This window comes from the organism of the source record quoted next, unplaced genomic scaffold, assembly GCF_019419815.1.
Source record: "Pyrus x bretschneideri cultivar Hongxiangsu unplaced genomic scaffold, Pyrus_bretschneideri_v1 Contig7, whole genome shotgun sequence".
NCBI lineage: Eukaryota > Viridiplantae > Streptophyta > Magnoliopsida > Rosales > Rosaceae > Pyrus > Pyrus x bretschneideri.
In genome coordinates, this window is record NW_025999809.1 from 10334038 (window position 1) to 10357259 (window position 23222).

Genomic DNA, 23222 nt, shown 5'->3' on the forward strand with positions numbered 1-23222 from the left:
ATGCGGTGGTGGAAGTGTCATGTGGTATTTTTGGCAATTTGGTGGTAGTATATGTGGTTTCTTTGGTGGTGAAGATAATAGTAGGGATGGAAAATAGTGTCCGCAACGTAGTGTTGGGTGGTGGAGGAGTGGGGGTGGAGCGGTTGTGATGGGGTGGTGATGATGGCGGTAAAGGTGGCGGCCATGATGAAGGTGGTCATGGTTGTGGTGATGATGACAATAAAAAGGTGGTCGCAGGAGTTTGTGGTATGGTGGTGATGATCCTGATAAATGGTGGTGATGGTCATGGTAAGGTGGTAGTAGTCGAGGTGATTTGGAGGTAGGGGTGGGGGTGGCGATGATGATGATGCTCATGGCAGTGAAGTTGGTGACGGCGATTATGATCATGGTGGCGGTGGGGTGGATGGATGGTTATGGTAAGTTGGTGGTGGAGTGGAAAAAATGAAATCCTTTAAAATCTTAGGGGTAGAGATTGGATTTGATATGACAATAAACTTACCATAAAAGCACTCAAAATCCATCAAAGTCCTTGACTTTTTCAAATCTTTAAAATCAATGAAATTTTGAATACACCCAGATTTTTGTAGACTTGCAAAAAGTCATAATTGAATACCACAATTTTCATAGACTTTTTGGAAGTTATTAATATTCTTTATTCAATACAATGTGACTTTTATTGACTCCTTAAAAGTTTATATTAAACTGGATTTCAAAATCAAGCAAAGTCCATCAAACTCCATATACATTACACCCACTTGATTTGGATGTGAACGAAATGCTATGGGGCTATAAAAAGAAAAAGTTTAGACAAATTTAACGATCCGAACCAAACCGTCTATCTTTTAGGACATCATTTATAGATCATCATTGCCAAAATTAGACAAATTTAAAACCATTAAGACATTCATTTGTAGTGAAGAAAAATGGATAAACAGAATACGGTTCTAAAAAAAACAAAAACCATAAACCCTTAATTTAACGGTCAATAGTTTTAGATTTGAGTGCCTTTTGGTAGATATAATCTTTGAAGGAATACCTAAAAGATAGACAATTCGGATCGTTGAAATACATTACAGAGCGAGCTCCTAAAAATGTGTCAAAAGCTATGTAATAAAAGTAGTGTCACGAATTCGTCCCTAATATAACAGCTAATACATTAATTCTTACAACCAATAATAAGAAGGGAGTTTTAACGAAAAGCACACGGTACTGTTCACTTTAACGAAAAACCACATTTGTACACTAAAAAGTCAATTCTAGTACTATTCACTTTACCTTTTATTTTGTCTTTATCATTAAAACTCAAAGTTTTCAAACCTTTTTTTATTAGTTTTTCTTAATAAGAAATGATAAACGAAGTTATAAAGTTTTGATATATATGGTTTGTGTAGAACTGCGCATGGATCCATGCACCATCTGGAAAACCATCTCTAATCAACGTTAGGACGACCACACTATCCCACCTTGTCTAATTTAACCTTCCTACCTTCCAATGTTGGCATACACATTGTTTCAACTTTTGTCTACATTTAATTGGGATTATTATGATCTCTCTATCCTCTCCAAACCGCCAATCCTTTCAGCAACAGTATTTCTTTTTCTTTTGGTCAGTCACCAACATCATTCTCATTTTCTTGGACTTAAAGCATGAAGACCGAGAGAGAACTGATCAACTTATAATTCACACAGAAAAATGTCAATATCATTGTGAAAATGCACACTAGTGCACTGCATGCATCACGTTGGTCAAAAGATTGGCACTTTTCTTTAACTAATTATATATTGGGATTAAGTTAAAGTTCCGTAACACCATCATTTGTTTTTACTCCTTATCTCAATACTTTATTCAATATTATTATCTAAGGGAGATTTTCGGACGGGATCGGATTAGAAACAACGTTTCTAATTTTCGTTCTAAAATTATGAAATTTGATCATATCGGATCATAATTTTCAAATTAGAAATTTTTAAAATCATAGTAATCTCATAAATTTTGAAAAACAAAAATAAACAAAGAGTATCCAAAACTAACAATAAAACATAAAAATAGATCATAAAATGCATAATTTGAGTAACTAATTAACTAGAAAATCAGAATAATTTAGAATTTTTTTATTAGAATAAGTTCGGAACATTTCAAAAAAATTTAAATCTGAAATTCGGAATTATCGGAGTCCCAAATGCATTCCAATTTTCCAAAAAATATTCGGATTCATAAATTTCTTTCGGAATCATAAATACCTTTCCAACTTGCAGGCTTGCAGCCCAAATGTCATCTTCATAAACAGCAAATACCAAGCAAACAACATTTTCGTAAAATGTCCGCTTTTGGATTTTCTTTGCTTCCTTTCGATAAAACATGTCGGAACTCTTTAAGCGAGTCCTTCAAAGAACCCCAACCCGTTAAATTTAGGGATGAATGTCATACATGTTAAAAAAAAAAAAATTAGAGAGACAAGCTGCGGTTTACCACTTACAACATCAATAGTGCCCTCACTTAATTATCCATGTAATCAATAAGTGTGTAGTTTCTATGCATAAGACCTCGATACGATTATAAATTGAATCATCTAATATAAGTTGTGATTTGTTTTGTGAAATGCCGACGCGAGACTTTTTGCTTTATTCAACAATACATTGATGCACTTTAGGAATTTCGCTGGTAAGACTATCCTAAGTGAAGTGAGTCAAAGATTGAGCTAGCCAGCCTATTGGTCTCTCTTGGTTTTGGAGTAAAAGCACAGTGCACAAACTGTAGAAATCCCATGTCATTTGGAGCTTTGCCTTCAACCATCACCTTCACTTGGGTGTCAAACTCATATTGTCAACTAATATCTACCTTTGTTAACATCTTCAGCCATTCTTCCTCCTTTAACAACTCGGAAAACCTTAGTAAAGAAAAAGCCCTTCACCCGTCGAGTCAACCGCCGGCACCCAACTCCCTCTTTTGTCCTTGTTCGTACCACCAAAACATGAGATTCTTGCTGATTTCAAGTTTTTGGCTCCTATCATACCAAACTGATACCTACTTCGTTTAGTACTTCAAGTGCTTCTTTGCACGTACTGTAAAACATGTAGCACATCACTTCCAACAAGCATTTCAATCTAGAACTTTATATAATCAACTCTATACTCGGATCGTTTTCTTCATCAAGTTCTGAATAACTTTCTAGTCAGATCGTTCCTGCATTCGTCTATGGCAGATGTTATAGACTAGCACTTGACGTACTTGACGTAGGCATATAACATATAAAAACTACGTAGATCATCGGTGGGGCTGGGGCCATTATATACCAAATTATGCATCGGAGAACAAATTAAGCTTTATGCAGACTGAACTTCAACACAATTTGAAAAATAAAACAATAAAGAAAATCCAGAATGTTGTCTACTCCCTTGCCAAATATAATGTATTAATGTGCGGTATCAATCGATTAGTTAATTATTGGTTTCTGCTTTCTGCAGAACGATCTCATAACCATGTACACACCTTGATGAAGACAATATCATCATTTGTCATTTGTGTTCAAGTACAGACGATGATCTCTAACGTAATCAATTACTTCATCTGCAGTCAGATATTTTATTGACAATCCTCTTGAAATGCAATCCCTGAAAAACAATGTAAACTATCAATTCAACATTCCCTAAACATTTCTGTCAATGAATCAGATTGTCTTTACCTTACTCTCGTTGAACTTATTTGGTTCGGTACAAGTTCATCCACAACTTTTATGTTACCCTATAAAAGAAGAAAAAGGTTTAATAGCATCAAAGAGGCCACAAGCAGTGGACAGTAAGAAGTTTCAAACCAAAACTATTCAGGCAACAATAGGTTTTACACTCTGCAAACTTCGAATCACTGCGAAATTTTTTGCTTTTCAATTTAGACCAAACTCTACCCTTTTACAGTACAATCCGAATGATTTGGTTAACTTATATTCGGATTTGAAAACTGCATGAGAATAACACCATTGTGGACACTAGTTGAACTAACCAGTCTAATATAGGTGTAGCTAAAAAACCCAGTGTCATAACGCTGAATGAGATTTGATTGATCATTACAATTCATGATCCCGAAAACAAGGTAAATCAACTTACTTTGTTCTCTTTCAAAATTTCATCATTTGAGATAACTTTGTCAACATCTTGTCCATCCCTGCGAATGGACACCACACCATAATCTCCACATATGCTTCTCACCTGATAAATAAGAGCAAGAATCTGGACAATGAGATGATTATCTTGCATGAATCGACTATATATCACCACCGTAATATTGAATTATAGACAGACCTGCTCAGGAATCCAAAATCCAGGAATGCCAAAAGACTGGAGTAGATCAGAACCACAGACAAGCATGCACTTGAGGGATTCTATCACGAGCAAGACACAAAAGTCAATCATATTGCCATCCGAACAATGATGATGTAGAACTGAAACCAGCTCCAGAATTCTCATGCATCAAATTGATTACACAAAGTCCGTAAGACGAAATTTGTGTTGAGTGTCAGCACTGCTGCTTATGGATGGATTCGATGGAATAAGAGCCTTAAAATACCATATGTTGAAAGTGAGAAAGAGTGGAGCAGATAACTCCTTAATCTAGAAAACAGGGTCTCAAACACCAATATGACAAAGCCTTCCTGACAAACTTCCTATGACGTTATAGCCATACAGTTCTGGGAAAGAACATGTGCACAGTGCATGTGTGCTTCGCATCCATACCTTCCCCATGCATACATATAACTTACTATAAAAAAAAAAAAGCTGCCCATGCAGCTTAATTGCTCAAACGGAAAACAAGGGATAACAGTTTGCAAATCTTACCCCTTGGTATCATACCAGCCTCAGACAAGAAACCCTTGACTCTGGATAGAACAGTTAAGGTGCGCTGGAAGCTACTTTGTCTTGCCTGTTAAATCAATTTATAACTTCTAAGCATAAGTACACAGAACCCTAGCGGTAGTAAATAAATAAGACACAGAACCACATACTGAATCTTCATCTAAGATTCTAAAGAATTTTCATGGTGGAGAAGGAGGGACATACCTCCCACGGATCAACCATTATAAATTCTGAACTCTTGCAAGCTAGATGACACATCTGTACACGATGTTCAGCAGATATAAGTCCCTGCATAGCCAACCAAGTGACCATCTCAGTATGTGGCAAACAGAGGGACGTGATATCTGATTATGTAATTTAGTTATAGCACTTCACTAGGCATAAAGTGGTAAAAAACCTCATAACTGAGACAAACTCATTCAAGTAACTTTTGTTATAACTTTAATCGTGTTGCTTCTACAACGCCGGTTAAAAGGGTCATGGAAGAACTTGAGATATATGACCAACTTCCTACGAACTTGAGATATATGACCAACTTCCTAATGTAGCCTCATCTCAGAACTTTGGTCGGTACTGCTGTGCATATTGTGCACTTAACATTGAGCATATGGAAGCCTTTTCTACTCCGATGCCTACAAAGATGCTATTAAGTTTACAAACCTTCTTGTTGTATGCATCATTAACAGGCGAAATATAAGCTCCAATTACACAAAAGCCTTCTGAATTTAGTGCATCTCTTGCCAGCTCTGTTGACAAGAACAAAATTGGTCGAAATATAAATTATATACTGTAATTTCCACTGAAAACTAAGCAAAAGATCCAGTCACAATTAGAAAATGAAACCCACGAGGCAACGACCCTGTCAATAAAAAGAGTGCATTTTGCATATATGTAAATTCCCAATTCAACTGTCAAATGAGAAAGAAATTTAGAGCTTGTTTGGATATACTTTTAAAACAGCTGAAAGCGCTTCTGGTGGAAATGTTTGTGGAACATCCTTCGTAAAAATGCAATTGAATCCTGAAAAAGCACTTAAAGTGCTTTTAGAACCCCAAAATATTTTCGCTAAAAGTGCTTTCAGTCATTTTAAAAGAGCTTCCAAACGAGCCCTTAGTTTGTGCCGCAACTTACCCAACATTCGTAAATGCATATAAGTAGGAGGATTGAAACTTCCAGTTGCTACTAGAACTACGTACTTCTTGTCCCTAGTTTAGAGAGAAAGAAAGAGTAAGCTAACATATTTCCAAGAATATTACACCTTATGGTACGAATTTTGTCAACATTAACATCCATGCTGGAAATTTAACAAACAAGGGCAATTCTCCGAAAACTAAAAGGTAATGCAATTTCTACTGCAAGCTAAAATCTAATGTCTTTAAGATATACGCTAATGTATTCCTTCCAGTTCCTTCTATCCTCCTGCTAAAGTTGAAGCAAAATCCAATCTTCGAAAGGCAGACATGTTCGGTATCTCAAACGATACAAATACAAGCAAAAATATCAATAAATAAAACTGATAAGGTGAACTTACTTGTCATCATGATTAACCAAATGCAGAGCTAATTTATTAACAGGCAGAGGGATGTCCATCGCAGCTGAAAAAAGTAAAAGAACCAAATTGGTGCTGGTTTGGCATTGCTTAAATTATTTCAAAAGCAGGTGTGGAAAAAAGCTGGGGGTGTTTCATGTGTGTGGTAAACAAAACCAAACCTGCTTTTTTTCAAAGTTAGGGGTCGTGCAAAGCTGAAAATCAGAAGCTGCAAATAGCAGCTTTGTAATGACCCCTAACTTGGAAAAAATAGCAGCTTTTCCCTTGTAATGATCCCTAGTCCTATCACAAAATTTGTAATGATTAACTGATTTCCGGATTAAAAAATTGTTGGTTTCATCGAATTCACAGAAAGAGCTGACACCAGAAATTTTCCACGATTATGAAAACCCATTTCCCTCCATTTTCTCACGTTTTCCTAGCAGCCAAACAGATAATAAAAAACCACTCACAAGGATACAACAAAACAAGAAAACCCAGGTCAAAGCACTGGCAAATAAGCCACGCCAAGATTATAAAATTGGAGAATAAGCCAAACCAGATTAGAAAATTGGAAAATAGTATGAAAAATATGAGTACCCTTTCGAGAATCGATGACTTAAAGGTCGGTTCTTTTCGCGCCGCTTGGAGCCGGTCCTCTCGACGATGACGATCAAGGAGTCCGGGCGGTGGAACTGAAGCTCGGACACGAACTGCGTTCCCGCTCGATGAGTTCGATAGACGCGGTAGGCTGGCAGCTGGCTGGGATGAGATGTGACGGCCAACTGAGAAAAAAGTTTTCTCGTCAAAGGCCGTTTTTGTTGGGTTAACTTTTTAACTATTGTTTAACGTATCTGTTAATTTACAACACGCAGTGAAATTATAGGGAAAGGGAAGACGAAAAGATTGATACTTTGTTTCCTTAGCTATTGAGCTCTGCTAAGATTATGGCGGATTTGACAAGGCTTCCCATGGCGTCTTGTGCTCTTGTTTTAGTCACGGATTTTGACGTCCTCTCACGCATTCAAAACTGCCACAGCATTCTCCCGGCGCTTTCTTCTATTGCTATTCGGAATCATGAGGTCCAGGAGTCCCAGTCCCGGAGCAGTTGGGCAACTCAATCAGGTCAGTCTGAAGCTCATTTGATTCTTAACCTTTTCGTTTTGCTATATTCCGTATTACGAGCGATATTACTCCTCTAAGCTAGACTAAGAAGCAGGGTTTGAATTCGGGACGCAGCGAGTAAAAGAGGAAGCCTCTTTTCGTTGAGATTGTACTGAAATTGTGCCTATTGGTGTTGTTTTGTAGGTGAAGGAGCCATACAACCCTGCCAGAAAGAACCCGTTTTTCAATGGCCTTTTGAGGCTTGATGATCAGAATCCTAGCCCTCCTACTGTTGATTTTCCGGCAATCCCTGGAAGGCGGAACATTTCTCGTACCATGTCGGATATTGGTAACACTCTCACAAGAAAAGGCCAGGTTCCATTCTCTGATGATAGTGTTCTTGAGCCCTTTGAAAGGGCGAAACTTGGTAAAACTGCTTCATTTGCATTTGCTAATGTTCAGCCAGTTTCTAGCTTTGATTTGGGGAAATTAAATGAGCCCGCCATTGAAGCAAATGATCGTAAGCATGGTAGAGTAAATGGTCTAGCAAGTGTCACAAGTGGGAAATCATTCAGGGTGAAAGGACGGAAAGAAAACCTGTCCACAGTTTCACTTCCTCAGTCTGCTGCATCGTTTTATAATGGGGACTCGCCGCAATTTGAAATTGTTGCATCGTGTCCAAGCATGTACAAGCTTAACTTGTTTCTTAAAGCCACAAAGGATGAAGTTAAGGCCGGTGTCCCGGGAAAATTCTTACATGTTGTAATGGCTCAAGATGTTGCTGGTAATGCCTGCCTTAATTCTCCTTTCCAACATTTCTTTACTTATACTTTTGTGATTTCTGTATCATTTTTTTTTAAATTTACATCCATATGTAAGTAACCACATTGTGCTACTGTATGAGTTTCAAAACAAACTTAATATGCCCTGTATACCCTGAAAGGATAGAAAACATTTGAGTTGTTATCCAGTCTAATACTATATAGATGTTTTGCTGAACTCAATATGTCCATAAACTTTATCAATACAAATTAAAAAAGTAAACTTAATATGTCCATAAATTTTATCAATTCGACTTGAAAAATAAATCTAAGAAACACCTGTATTTTGATGCTGATAATGTGTTTCGGATGGGTCGTTGAGATTTCTCTATCTTTCAGCCAAATTTGAGAATTTATGTCAGTATACATTTTTGCCTCTCTTTGACAATTTGCAGATGTTGGATCTGTTGCTTCAACCATCAGTTATGCCTTCTACCTGAATGAAACACAAAAATCTGACCAATTCTGCACAGTGCCTGTCATCAACATGAAGAGGTCGGACATAAATCCTAAAGCTGAACTCAAATGGTTACTTGATTCTTGTCAAATTGATCAGTCATCCTTAATATTCGTGGATGAGGTACGTTCCGTTGACTACTGGAATTTTTAATGTTTTATGGTGTTCTTGTATTAGCTTTCACTTAGATAGGTCAGAGACCAAAGATAGGTACGTTCCATTGACTACTGGAATTTTTAATGTTTTATGGTGTTCATCTATTAGCTTCCACTTAGATAGGTCAGTGCTGATGACCAAAGATAGTCCAACTCCTTTTATTTTAACTTTCAGTCAAAGTTTTAATCCCTGTCGTGATTTTCTTGGTGAAACTAAATACAAGATTTACATTATCCCTTCAAGCGTTCTAAAACACAGCCTTAATCCTCAGTTTACTGCCCCCCATGTTGGCTCCCTTACTGCCCCCAATCATTCACCGCTCCCTGCCTCTCCCCTATGTGGAACAACCATATCGTTGAATCATATGTGAATCATTTGGTTTTAGAGTTGACTTATCCGGATTCTTTTCTTTCTCATTTTAAATGCCTTTACCTGTGAGTTTGTGACTAGCTGGGGCCTGACTTATAACTTTTCAATTAGGACATGTCTGTTCAACTTATGAGTTTATCTTTCACGTGAAATTTGGAGCAGATTGATCTGTCATATTATGATCTAGTTGGGAGTCTTAAAGTAGTTCTATTAAATGGCCACAAGCTCCCAGCCAAGCAAGAGGTAAATCAGATTTGAAAATTTCGATGTACTTGAATTTTTAACCATGGTAAATGATTCATACTCTTGTCTTCCTATAACAGGCATTGAAAGAGGCTGTAGTGGAAAATTTCAATTGCAAACAGGTGCTTTGCTGAACTCAATGTGGATATGTTTAAGCTTATCCTGCTACTTGCTGACACGTTCAATATAGTTAAGATTTTGTTTTGTTTAACAGGGAGAATCTGTATATCCCTGGGTCAAGAGTGTTACAGTAGCAGAGGTATGATCGAAACTTATTCATTATAACCTTGGCAGCTTCATTATTTTGTCCCAATTGTTCATAACATGAATGAATGTGCTGATTATCGTGTTATAAACAGGATAGCTCATGCTGTACAGTTGTTGCTGAGAAGTTTTATCTGATTTCACCTGAGATTTTGGCTGGACAAGGATTCAGTAGACTTTTGGTAGCTTCCTTTTTCCTTTTCCATGCTCTAAAATGTGAACAACTTATTTCGAGATTTAAAAGACATATCTCTCTCCCTCTCATGGCCCACCATAGAGGCCATGTACTTGTGCAGCAACGATATAAACCATTCCCATGATTTTAAGAAATTTTTCTTGGCCTTTTGATTTTCTTTTATTCCTTATCCTTTTTATTTCTTTCATCTTTCCTTTCAGCAGATGTGTATCATGATGGTACCTATTCCCCGTTTCTTTACTTAGGTTCAACTTGTAGCATAAGATAGGTAGTCAGATCCTTACCACTTATAGTAGCTAGCCCTTTGAGTTCCTGGGTGGGAGGATCGGTAGTTGGAAGCATGGTTTGCCATGAATTGCTCTTAAGTTTGGACTTTTAGTTTTCCCTCCATTGCCTTATTACATTACTTTTCCTCTGGAATTCCTATTTCTTGCAGTTAGCTGCCATCCTTTTAGACTCCACAAACTTGTGCAGTTCTCATTGTTCGACCAAGGATAAGTACATGTCTGCACTGTTAATCCATGGTGCTGGTCGCTTTGGATGCAATGGCCTTTACCAGTTATGTATATATCATCCACTACGTGCCTATCTATCTTTTTAATTTACTTTATTTCCTCAAAACTTCTTCCTCTAAATATAATTTTTTATTTCAGTGAGATACAAAATGTACAATGTATCTAATCTCAAGATTAGTGATATATTGCGCAAGGATTTCAAAAAGTGGACAAGAGTAGGTCTGGACTTGAACTAACCTCAGTCCTTTTAAGCTTGTCATGGGATTTGTTTTTGCCCTTCAACATAATGGAATATCCTTCCACTAACATAATAGTTGTTCAAACAGGTAAACCGGAGGGTCCTGGTGCTAGAACATCACAAATCGGGATGAGTTCCACTGGAATGCCAATTTCACAGCTTCTTGAACATGAGAACGCCTCATTGCGTGAAATTAAAAATTTCCAACGTAAGTATAAAATTTTCTTTCATTAAATTCTCGTGAGGTAGTTGATCCATAAACATCTTTCATATCGCTAGAAACAGAAGTCTTGAAGCCTTTACTAGTCAGTTTGTTTACTGATTTGAGATAGTAGAGGTCGACCTTTAATCCTATCTCACTTCAGTTATTTACGTTCTTTTTATGCCTCTAATAATGTTAGTAACATACTATAATGTTGAAGATATCATATTGCCAGTAGCTTTTTATTGCCACTCACTTACACGTCTTTTAACCTTCTTTTCTGTGTTCCAAACTAAGTTGATGAATTTCATTGTTTTTTATTGTTAATTTCAGAGATGGAGAAACTTCGGCTTCTCGTGGTTGTTTCTGGGTATTATGATTCGAAAAAGAACTTCAAGGTTAGAGACGTGCTTATATAAGTTATCTTTGACATTTTCTCTTTTTGTTAATGCGTGTTCTACCCGTTAATGATCTGGTAGGCCCTGGGGATTAATTTAAAATGAACCTATTTCAAAGAGGGTTTGAATCTTATTTTCCTTTGTGAGTCATGATTAATAAAGCCAAAGCTTCGAGTGAGTTAAGGTTTGAGAGACAATTCTAACTTCCATATTCGAACAACTCAAACTTCTGCGTTTAATGTGATTGAAATATTTTGTATCCTAGTTTTGGACTGCCAAATGCTCATCTAAGGGCCTTTTGGCATTTCTTTGGTCATGGGACGGGGAGTACTGTAAACAAATTGAGCCAAGTATGCGCTCAATTAAAAAGTAACCCACCGACTCTTGAGTATCCATACATATTTTGCTGCACTCACAGTCTCTGGTTTTTTTTTTTTTTTTTTTTTTTTTTCAGAACAAACTGAATATGTAATCTAGAAAAAGGGTTGTGTAGCGCTAGCATTTTACCATCTTATGGTAGAGGCTTTGACATTGCCCATATATTTGGTGTAATACAGAGAGAGATCCTAGTGTCAGCGGAGTCAGTGGAGCTCATGAAGAATCTGCTGTTTTTCTTCAATTCAGGTGCTTCCCAACTGCCACTCAAAGCAATCCATCAGCCAGGTAAAGAATCACTTCAAACTAATACAAGCCATTCCTTTATTGTTCTTGCTAATAAGTTGCGTATTTATTTCTTTTGATTGCTACACATCATGCCGGGTTCAAAAGATGGTTAAATTGCATTATCGTTTGATGACGGTATTAAACTTCCCCATGGTGCTCATGCAGGTCTCGGAGAGGAGGAGATGCAAGTATTTGAGATTGACAAGGTCACGTCAAGAAAGACCATTGAGCGCCTCTTAGAAGAATTTGGTGGGACTTCGAAAGGCTAATGGTCAAACGAATACTGGATATTCAAATTTTACTGTAAACTCTCTTAGTTTTCCAAAATGATATGCAGTGCGTATATAAAAACTTTTGATGGATGATCCTGTAATGACAAGATTGAATTAGAACGAAAACCCGATGATAGGCATGTTGATTGCAGTAGAACTCTCTGTTGAGATTCGAGAGAGACTTTCGGGTGTTGCTTGAGATCCGTATATATGAATGCCATGTAGTTTGTTTCCAGCATTTCCATGCTTCTACTCCGGAAATCTGTACCATAACAAACCGCTGGCTACTGTCAAGACTGGAAAAACGACATGTAATACACAAATAATTGCAGAATATAAATGTGTATATTAGTGTATTTTCTGATTTATTACAACAGAAACTGTTTTTTCAATTGCATGTGTTCAGTTTCTTCTCTGCAAAGTGCTTTCGGTAGCGTGCTTCGGCTTCAGCTCCAACTTAAACTCTGATCCTATAAGAATCGATATGTCGGAAATCACTGCTGTGACAAACTGCTTGTTACAGTCAAAGCTGGCTCTAATATCCGAGTTTGCGTTCAAATTTGCTCCCTTAGTAATGTTGAATGCACACCCTTCCAATCCATGACCAACCTTTTCCAACCCAATGAAGGTAACTTTATCAATGATCCATTTTTCACTTAAAGCGAATCCTCCATTTACAACCTTTGAGCTTACAAATACAGTTCCATTTTCTGTTCCACTATAAAATCTCACTAAACTCCACTTGCCTCCCTCTCCTCCCATTTCAATTTCCTCTCCGTCGTCCACGAAAACTTCTCCTGTACTTTGTCTGTTACTGCTAACGACCACCAAAAGCTCGAAAGCAGTCTTTCGGGCTGCTTGTGTTGTCAAGGCCTTTCCTTGCAATGCCAAAATATTTCCTTCACAAACATGCACATTGATATGATCAGGCGGCGCATCCAACCTAACGTGCTGTCCTGAACTTACACTTACAGATTTTGAGTAGTTGAAGAGATCAAACCAGTTTCCAGCAGGAAAATATGCATCAACTGAATTGACTCCCGGTTTCAGTACAGGTGAGACCATTACACCTCGACCAATTAGAAACTGCGTATTGATCTCGTAAGTTGTGATATCTTGAGGAAATGAAAAGAAAAGGGGTCTTGCAATTGGGGTTCCCTTTTTGTGTGCCTCATACATTGATGTGTAAAATAAGGGGAGCAACCGGTAGCGCAGCCCAAGCACCTTCCTGGATGTTGCTGCCACTGAGTCCCATAGATAGAGCTCTTGACGGATTGTAAACTTTTCGGAGTGATCTCTTGAAAAGGGGTAAAAGGCCCCAAGCTACATGTAGACATAACTAATTTAGTCACATTAGATGTCAATAAAGTCAAATATAAATCAAGATATATAACGTAGTCTAATATGTATGGGAATTTTCTAGGTTCATTAGTTACCTGAATCCATCGCCGGCAGAGTTCTTCGGTAGTATCTCCAGAGAATCCACATATGTCAGCTCCAACCATTGGAACTCCGAAAAGTCCAAAATTTAAAATGCCTGGAATTGTATATGCCAGATCACTCCATCGTGCAGAATTGTCACCAGTCCAGTGTGCTGTGTACTTACCGGAGCTTACAAAAGTCGATCTAGAAAGTATAAACGGTCTTTTACCAGTTACATTGATTAAGGCGTTGCTTGTTGCCTTGGCTTCCAAGAGTCCATACAAATTATGTGCATTATATTCTGTAATGTTACCAAAGTGCAGCGCTGATGCCGGAACAGTATTGTTATTGATCGGACGCAGGACTCCAGAATTGTTAACCTTGTAAGGAGGGTCATCAAGTGTAGAAGATGGAGTGGGAGGGGAGGTTCTGAAATTGGATAGCTCATTCATATCGAGCCAAAGACCGTCAAATGGCAGAGCCTTTTGAAATATTTGCATCTCATTAGCCCAATATTTTTCACTTTCTGGATGTGCAAAGTCTGGGTAGTACACATCGCCGGGCCATACATTTCCCAGGTAAGGAATTCCGTCGCGTTTGATGAAAATATCTGCTTCCTTCCCTCTGATGTAGGTTTCATAGGTGTCATTATTACTAATACCTGTCAAAGAAAGGATATGATCATTTCCTGCTATTCTGTTTCGATAATATGAATATGCACTTAGTGTATAGGGTTTAGGCCGCGTACCAGGGTCCAAGATGAGGACATATTTCTGACCATTTTGGTGAAGAGTGCTTACAAATTTCTTCATCTTATCCAATGGAAAGTTGACGGGATCGAGAGTGAAGTCCTTGTAAGCATCCATGTAATCGATGTCCGTCCACATAACTTCAAGAGGGATGCCGGCTTTTGTATAACCAGCAACCACGCCCTCAAGATCCGAAACATTCTTGTAACCCCATCGACACTGGTGGAATCCTTCAGCAGGGTATGAAAGCAACTAAGTATGAATGGTAAGTACATATGAAACGTAATGTCTTCCGTAGTCTTTTTATTTCCCCTTAACCATTGATGAATAAGTGAATGAAATGGTTATGGTTCAAAAATGAAATCAAAACTAAAAAGCATACTATTTTAGTAGGACTAACAATCAAAATGAAACCACATCGTCAGTTGACATGGTATAGATAAAAGTATTTTTAGTCGTAATAGTTGACGTAACAAGTGGACTCACTGTCACATACATGTCACACAACCAATATGTGACACGAAAATGTTACTGCTCTAGCAGACTAGCACTTCTTTGGTAGGATACATAGCTAACAAAGTTAAATATACAATTTAAAGCAGCAAACTTACCAAAAGACCAGTAGGGCATAGGGGCAGGGCGGCCGATTAGTTCTGTATACTGCTCCACTACCAACTCAGGTGTCGGCCCGGCAAAGAAGTACAAGTCCACAATTCCACCGATGACCTTATAAGTAATCCTATCACCGCTGTATGTTATGTCCATGCCATTGCTATTCAGCAGCAGCACTCCATGAGATGTTCCAGCACCGGTCTTGCCGCCAGCTTGAGACGCCGACCTGACGTCCAGGTAGAAGGGGTGGGACCCGTAAAGGTTGACGTCGGGATTGACGCTACCAATGTCGGCATTCCAGAGAGTCAATGTCTGATTGGGAATGATCTTGAAGGAGGACTTGGTGTGCTCGCCGAGGCCGAAAATGGAGGATCTGTTATGGGGGAGAGAGGAGGAGAGTTGGATGTATTGGTCCTTGAAGACCAAGAAGGTGTTGGGGTCTGACGAGTGGGGGGAGGTGTCGAAGATGACGTCGTTGGAGGAGCAGCGGGCGACGGTGAAGCCGAATGGGGTGGTGTTGCGGAGAGTGAAGAAAAGGTCGTGGGAGATGCAGTGGTGGTGGGGGGTGGGGGTTTTGGTTTGGCGGGGGATCATGTCTTGTGGGATTTCCCATCTTTGCTTCTTTGAGTCCGCTATTCGAATTCTTAGACGATCTTTGGTTTCATAGCTGCATGCATGATTAAGATTATGTTGTGAAAATGTTTTCTCGCTATAAAATTTGATGACATGAAATGTCTATTTTGTAAATCTTGAATCTGAATTATTTAACTTTCATAACAGTTTGCAAAAATGAGCGTAACTATATTGGTTAGAGTCACCGTGCTATTCTCTATTCACCCGAATTTAAACCACTCTTATTTTGTTTAAACTAAAGCATCATGCTTGTATGAAAAAAAAAAAAAAAATGAAAAAAGAGCAGGTTTTGGCCAAACTTATGAAAAGGCATTGGTGGGCAAGGGACTTTAAATTGGAATATTTTCTTAGCATCTACGATGGACGGTTCAGATGTCTTATTATTCTGATCTCTTGGTCAACCCCAAAAAAATAATTGAGAATAAAATAAAATAAAAACGTAATCTTGGAAAGCAACCACAACAGCTAATATAAGCAAGATAAGATTAATCTATCAAGTTAAATTAGTGAGTAGGGGTACCTGGCGTGAAGGTTGAGATTTGGGATGTCAGGTCCGTAGAGGGAGGAGGACTTGATGAGGCCAAGATTAGCAGTCAATGAGTTTCCGGAGGAATCATAGTGGACGGATTGAATTTTGTATCCATACCCAACTGCTGCTTTTGCTTCTGCTTCTGCAATTACTTTTGCAGATGATTAGAAGACAGAAAATAGACGAGAAGAAGAAGAATGGCAGATGCAGATGCAGATGATGATACATTGGTTTTGGTGGATTTGATGATCTCTTTGTTTTCATAACTCTTGTGTTCTTCCACTTCTACTAGTTGGTCTTCTGTGGAGTCGAGACTTTTTGATGAATAATTCATTACTTTTCATTTTGCATTGTATGTGTGTGGTGTATATAGCTTTCATCTGTAACCCCCACGCACGCATGGCGAGTCTCCACTTCATTTGTATGGTTTTTTCCTGTGTTCTTTGGTAATATTGTTCTTAATCATTATTATTAATTGTCAGAGTTATCTCAGTCCTAGGAGGATTCGTCGGATCCTTTTTATGCGGATCCTCGCAGAATCCTCTTTGTGAGGATCTTGGAGATTCTGTAATCACATCATTTTATCATACATCGTGTAATAAAAAATTATTGTAAATTTTTTTATTTAAAATTGAATATAAACAATATCTGATAAAAACTGACCATACGATGTACGATGAATATATGTGATTAAAAGATTTTCGGGATTCCCACAGATAAGATTAAGCGAGAATCCTCTCTTATCTTAGTCAAGCACCTTTTTTTGAAAATTCTTCTTTTAGCTGGTGGGCCATTTTCATAAGCTAGTGATAAGAAACAAAATGCTCTCACGCATGCTTTGCATATGGATAAAACAATTATTTTACAATGAGAAAGAGGGATAATAGTGGCGAGAAAAGTACAAAGATATTAATATTTTTTTATTGATTTAAATGATTGTTTAAAACATTGTTGGTCATTGTGGTTTGGACCGAAACCCTATTCTTTTTTTTTCTTTTTTTTTTTTTTCTGAAAACGACCGAAACCTTCTTTTATTATCTTTAAATCTTGTTATTTTCTACATCGCACATCTCATAGGCTTCACCGATCAATTATAAAATAGCATAAGGAAAAGATTGGAAAGAGGAATTTAGGTGGATGATATGGGAGAAGTTTAAAGTCTAGCATATCACACATTACGGAATTTTTATTTTTTTAGTAAATTGATATTTTTATACTAAGAAGAAGAAGATAGAGTGTTCGGCTAAGCCACATAATGGACAACCTAATTTGATATCGAATTTGTCATCCACGAGATTCGAACCTAAGGCATCTCACTTCCAAGTGAAGAGGAATACCACTAGACCGTAGTACTGAGTGTTTTTTATTTATTTATTTATTTTTTTAACAAATAATATTATTTACACTAAGGGGAGGGGGTGAGCTTAGCCTCACAATGGACTATTAATAATGTGGTATAAATTCGCCTTTGGCAAGAATCGAACCTAAGACCTCTTACTTACAAGTGAAGATGAATACTCTTAAATCATAATACTAAGTGGTCATACAGTAAGAATATTAGAACAAAACATTGAAGCTAAAGACAAAATTACATAAGGAATATTGACAACAATCCACTTTGCCTTTCAAATAAAAATATAGGTTCGAAGTGATGCATTGTTTTGGTAGTTAGAGTCTTTCTTTTAATTCATTATATTCTAAATTCAAACTCTAGTGTGTAATTTAGTATATAAATATCGTTTATAATACAAAATAATAATGTTAGACACACCAAATTTTTTAACCAAATAATGTATCGTCAATCAAATTTTTACTTCAAGATAGACTTTGATTAGTAATTGTAACAAAAATTTATATAGCGTAGAATGTGTCAAATCATTTGGTGCTTAAATTGAGTGTATATAATATCACCCATTTAAGAAAATTAAGAATTAAAATAATGGTAATAAATATCATATCATTATGATTTATTTAGTTATTTTCTTTTAATTTTCTTGCCTTGAATATCATGATGGCAAATAATGAAAATATTCATAAAACAAAATAATGTAAATAAAAATGAAAGAAATCTTGAGGATATGCTTTGTAGACATAAAATATGTCTTGTACCAAATTGGAAATTGCCAATGACAGCTCAAAAGGGCATCAAACTTATTTATTGTGGAAGGGCAATATAGTCAGAAGGAAATGGGCCGAATAGTAACGGCTAGTAGGAAAAGTTGCCGTTGGATGTTCATGCGTGAGAACCGGGAAAAAAATTTCACGCTCACCTATAAAGCAGATTCAGAAGATTTTGCCCTATTGTTTTGGTTTGTTTGGACTTTCCTGTCAAACTTTCTCAAGTCCCCAAAAGTTCCCAAGTTCTCAACTCTGCTGGGTTCTCACTCACTCAGTCCACCATGAACATCTTCAAGAAGAAGACCTCCCCCAAAGGTTTCCTCTCTCTCTGGGGTTTCATTAGTTCTTTTCACTGATTAGGGTTTTTGCATTGCCACTGTGTTTGGTGCGTGAGGAAATGTGGAAGAAGAAATGGGTTCTTTTTATTTTTGATTCTCAGTTTTTGTGGGGTTTTCTAGTTTTTGCAGATTTATTTATTGCTGGTTGTCTGTTTGGTTAAATTTGTGAATGCATTGTTAAATTGATTGTGTATTTGAACAGAGGCTCTCAGGGAAAGCAAAAGAGAAATGAGTGTTGCTACAAGAGGTGTGTTTTCTTCTCTTTATATTGTTTGAATTTGCTTCAAAATTGCTGATGATATCAAATGTTTGTTTTATTTTGTCTGTTGAATCTCTGCAAATTTAGTTTCCTGTCATTTCCTTGGATTTGTGTATAAAAACGAAAAAAGATGCTATCAATTGTTCCTTTTAATTTCCATGCTTTTCATGGTTTGCTGCTTTATTGTCGGAAATGCTCAGAATCTACAATTTCTTCGATCACAAAGTTCCAAACTTTTTCAGTGTAGTGCGGCTAAAATTATGTATTACTCTTTGGTTGGAGTCAACAGATTGAAACTACAATATTTAGTGGTTTAACTTGTTTTTCTACCGTGCTCCCATTTTTCTCTTACAGGAATTGAACGTGAGATCGCATCTCTTCAGTTGGAGGTACATGTTACAGTTACCCTGAACCTTCTGATTGATTATGTTTTCTGATGCTTCCCTCAGTGTCCTCATTGTTTCTACATTTCAGGAGAGGAAATTGGTGGCGGAGATCAAGAAAACAGCTAAAACTGGTAACGAGGCAAGTTTACTTTTCCGTTTAAGTTACTCTTTCCTCGTACTAGTTAATATGGGAATTAGCTGTTTTCACTTCTAAGGGGCGATCGGCCTCATCATATAGGTTTGCAACTTTGAAGATCATAAGTACGCAGCTCAACATATTTTTCACAATATGATTTGGATGTATTGATTAGTATTACCTTACCACGTCTTTTGAATTTAGTTCTTTTATTTCAACCATTTGACTTTTAAGATAATTTGATGCACGTAGATTGATGCCGGAGTAGCCATCCGAAACTATATTATATCTACTGTAACTGAATAAAAGAATAAATGACAAATCAAAAATTAAAGGAGGGCTTTAGCAAGTGGCAATTCTTAGTGTGTAAGTGATTGCTACTTCAGGTATTAGGAGAAAACTAACCTACATAAATTTGCTCCATTACTGATACATTACCAAACTGAGCTGACTTGTTTTCCAATGTTACTTTGTGGAATTTGACAAACTATGAGAGGAATGATCCTTTGCACGAATAGATACTGCATACCGCATACTATACGTAGATGGGTGAATGTTCTGCAGGTTAGCTTATGCAGTAAGCTGGCAAAACCCTGTCAGTCATGTTGTTGGACCTAATCATTCATTTTTACTGAGTTATCAATAAGTTTTATCCAGGCTGCCACCAAAATCCTTGCTCGTCAACTCGTTAGGCTACGTCAACAGATTACTAACTTGCAAGGAAGTCGTGCCCAAATCAGAGGTGTAGCTACCCATACACAGGTCAGCATTTTATGCTTTGAATTCAGTTGAAAGATTATGATATATATTATGAGGCGAGCAACTTTCTGAGTCTCGGTATCCTTGCAATATGTTTGCAGGCATTATACGCAAGCACTTCTATTTCTACAGGCATGAAGGGTGCAACTAAAGCAATGGTGGCAATGAACAAGGTATAGATATCAAGAGAATTTCGTATGATTAAAAAAAATTGCAGATTTACTAGTTATTACATTTTTCTTATTTGGAATCATCTAGTCCAGCTCTGGAAATTAACTAAGTATTGTTGTCATTATCTATTTCTCTTTTCAGCAAATGGAACCTGCAAAACAAGTTAAAGTGATCAGAGAATTCCAGAAGCAGGCAGCACAAATGGATATGACGGTAATACTAATGGTTTCCGGTAATAATTTCTTGGTTAATTCAATGTTGGTTTTAATCAAATGAACACACAACGTGAACCTACTTTCCTCCCTGATTGGTCAACTGTTATGTTCTAGAATGCACATGTGTAAAATATGACATCCTATTGTCGTCTATGCAGATAGAAATGATGTCAGAGTCTATTGATGAAACCTTGGACAAAGATGAGGCTGAAGAGGAAACAGAGGAGCTCACTAACCAGGTGGAGTATCGGTGTCCTTGTAGTAGTTTTGTTTTCTTGTACGGGTATCTCAGCATTATCTTGTTAATCCAGAACTCAAATATTTCATTTTTCAGGTGCTCGATGAGATTGGTGTTGATATTGCATCCCAGGTTGGTGCTTTGAGATTGATAGCTCACATGAGTTTGCTTGATTATTGTTTTTCTTTTTTGTTTTAAACCAACTACTGCTCTTTGATTCTTGTTCTCGTTCCTTACAGTTATCTTCAGCTCCAAAAGGCAGAATTGCATCGAGAACTACCGTAAATGTAGCTCCGAGGAATGCTGAAAATGTAGCTTCAAGGAATGCTGCTGAAAATGTAGCTTCAAGGAATGCTGCTGAAAATGTAGCTCCAAAGAACGCTGCAAATGTTGTTAACAGGTATGTCCATTACTGACTATTAGAAACACCAAATGATTTTTCCTTCTTTAGAACTGAGTAATTTGTGTATGATCAGGATTTCAGAAGTTTATATTTTGTATTTAGCATTGGACTGAATTATTTGATTTTTCTAAGAGAAAAGCACCAGCACTGAAATGATTCGTAAGCGCGTAAGAAAGTAGGTGGACAAAACAGGTTGACATTACTTTTCTACATAGAAGGCATCATCATATTTTTACACGAAACTGTTGCCAACAGGTTGACTTTTTTAAGTTAAGGGCATCATCAGATATTTACACTAAACTGTTGCTAACTTGCCTTAATAAACTAGTATTGCTTGAGATTGAATCAAATTCAGAATGTGATTGGTCACATCATCAGTACCATTGAGGGGGCTTAAGCATGTCTTATACATTCACGACCATTTTCGTGTGGTATTCATAGAGTTATTGGCTTAAGCATGTCTAATACATTCACGACCATTTTCGTGTGGTATTCATAGAGTTATTTTTTTGTATCATAATGAAAGGTTATCTACGTTGAATTTTCTCCTTTTTTTGATAGATAGTTGTAGTAAAATGCTAGCGTAAAGTTATTGGCTTAAGCATGTCTTATACATTCACGACCATTTTCGTGTGGTATTCATAGAGTTATTTTATTGTATCATAATGAAAGGTTATCTACGTTGAATTTTTTCCTTTTTTTGATAGATAGTTGTAGTAAATGCTAGCATAAAGTAGGTCGACACAACAGGTTGATTTTTATAAACAGAAGACATCATCAGATTTCTAGGACAGTCTTTCTGCCAACTTTCCATGATTAATTATCATTGCTCAAGTTTGAGTCGTAACTTGAAGAATGATTGCTCACATAGTCGATACCATTGAGGGGGTTAAGCATTCTAAAGTATTCGTATTCATTTTGGCGAAGTTTTGACATTATTGACTTCCTTTCATATTTGGGTAGATGCTTTGAAAGCTGATTTGGTGCCAGAGGAAATTGATCAAAAGCCCATGTTTTGAAATTATTGATTTTTAACCCTTTTGGTTTTGTTTTGAAATCATGTTTGGATCAGATATTTTATTAGATTCAATGTATGTTGAAGTAAGAAATGAATCCCAACTTTCAAATTATGTGCAACTGGAAAGGATATTGATGGATTAGTCATGAAGAAAACTTATTTCAGTTTCCACAAGTTATTAGGATTGGACGGGATTCCTTCATGACTAATACACACCTCATACCATCAAAGGTATCATTAGATTTCTACGACAAACTGTTGCCAACTTACCATGATAAACTAGTATTGATTGAGTTTGAATCGTAAGTTGAAGAATAATATGCTCACATGATCAAAACCATTCTGGTCCGTTTTCATCCTAACACTCTATCTTAACTGTATGCAGTGCTGAATCATCTGACGTTGAGGATCTTGAGAAGAGGTTGGCCTCTCTGCGACGTTTGTGATCCCGTTAAGCTTGCGGTGCTCAGATCCTGATCATCATAATCATAGTAAATCTGTTCGTGTAAATTTAATCAAATTACAAAGCAAAACCATATAAAAGAAGAATATATTGTAATAATAGTAGGATTCCCTGGATGTTATATTTGTTCAGCAACTATTTGGATTGGACGGAGACTCCAACTACTATATAACGAAGTTGTTAGTTTTCATGACGGTGGTGCCAAACATATTTGCTTTCTTTCAGTCTCTGTCTGGTCCAACATTTGTTGTCACTGTGATGTTACCATATTTGCTTTCATTCTATTTTATTTTTCTGAAAACTTGAAAAAAATTTGTAGCAGGTGGTCAATATTTAAACTTTGGTAGGCCAACCATGGCAAACTACTGTGTGGTATGCCAATTTTGGGTAGAAATTGCTAGGAAGCCATTAATTAATGTGCGATTAACATCAAATGGCTTGTTTGAACAATTCCATCGTTTTTAGCTTTTATTTTTTATTTTTTTATTACGAGCGATAT

The 23222-nt window shown here is 37.0% G+C and overlaps 4 protein-coding genes across 5 annotated transcripts; 2 read left to right on the top strand and 2 right to left on the bottom strand.

The window, feature by feature from the left end:
* Positions 1–3374: 3374 nt before the first annotated feature.
* On the bottom strand, positions 3375–7429 carry LOC103945103 (nicotinamide/nicotinic acid mononucleotide adenylyltransferase). The gene is made up of 11 exons (XM_009355626.3): positions 7290–7429; positions 6977–7161; positions 6380–6443; positions 5980–6053; positions 5509–5594; positions 5053–5136; positions 4831–4915; positions 4297–4376; positions 4102–4203; positions 3684–3742; positions 3375–3612 (listed from the first exon to the last, which is right to left on the bottom strand). The coding sequence occupies exons 3-11, from the start codon at positions 6436–6438 to the stop codon at positions 3510–3512; spliced, it is 732 nt and encodes a 243-aa protein (XP_009353901.3). The 5' UTR covers positions 6439–6443; positions 6977–7161; positions 7290–7429; the 3' UTR covers positions 3375–3509.
* Positions 7360–12512, top strand: LOC103945101 (exopolyphosphatase PRUNE1-like). Its single transcript, XM_048573707.1, has 13 exons — positions 7360–7501; positions 7685–8264; positions 8697–8881; positions 9446–9526; positions 9607–9648; positions 9741–9785; positions 9886–9972; positions 10423–10549; positions 10640–10720; positions 10828–10947; positions 11275–11339; positions 11897–12002; positions 12168–12512. Exons 1-13 carry the CDS (start codon positions 7454–7456, stop codon positions 12269–12271), a joined length of 1671 nt encoding a protein of 556 aa, XP_048429664.1. The 5' UTR covers positions 7360–7453; the 3' UTR covers positions 12272–12512.
* Positions 12513–12600: 88 nt separating this feature from the next.
* LOC103945100 (alpha-glucosidase) lies at positions 12601–16691 on the bottom strand. The gene is given in 6 exon segments (XM_009355623.3): positions 12601–13597; positions 13711–14357; positions 14445–14675; positions 15057–15724; positions 16211–16383; positions 16385–16691. Coding segments are annotated over 6 exon segments (2739 nt in total). The 5' UTR covers positions 16484–16691; the 3' UTR covers positions 12601–12676.
* Positions 16692–18505: 1814 nt separating this feature from the next.
* LOC103945102 (vacuolar protein sorting-associated protein 2 homolog 2) lies at positions 18506–22913 on the top strand. Of its 2 annotated transcripts, none has more exons than XM_009355625.3 (11): positions 18506–18652; positions 18878–18922; positions 19289–19323; positions 19409–19459; positions 20114–20218; positions 20317–20388; positions 20528–20599; positions 20760–20840; positions 20936–20971; positions 21079–21239; positions 22646–22913. In XM_009355625.3, the coding sequence occupies exons 1-11, from the start codon at positions 18619–18621 to the stop codon at positions 22704–22706; spliced, it is 753 nt and encodes a 250-aa protein (XP_009353900.2). In that variant the 5' UTR covers positions 18506–18618; the 3' UTR covers positions 22707–22913. The 2 variants fall into 2 exon arrangements, with proteins under 2 accessions (XP_009353900.2, XP_048429922.1); XM_048573965.1 differs by having other exon boundaries at positions 18590–18722.
* The last annotated feature ends 309 nt before the right edge of the window (positions 22914–23222 follow it).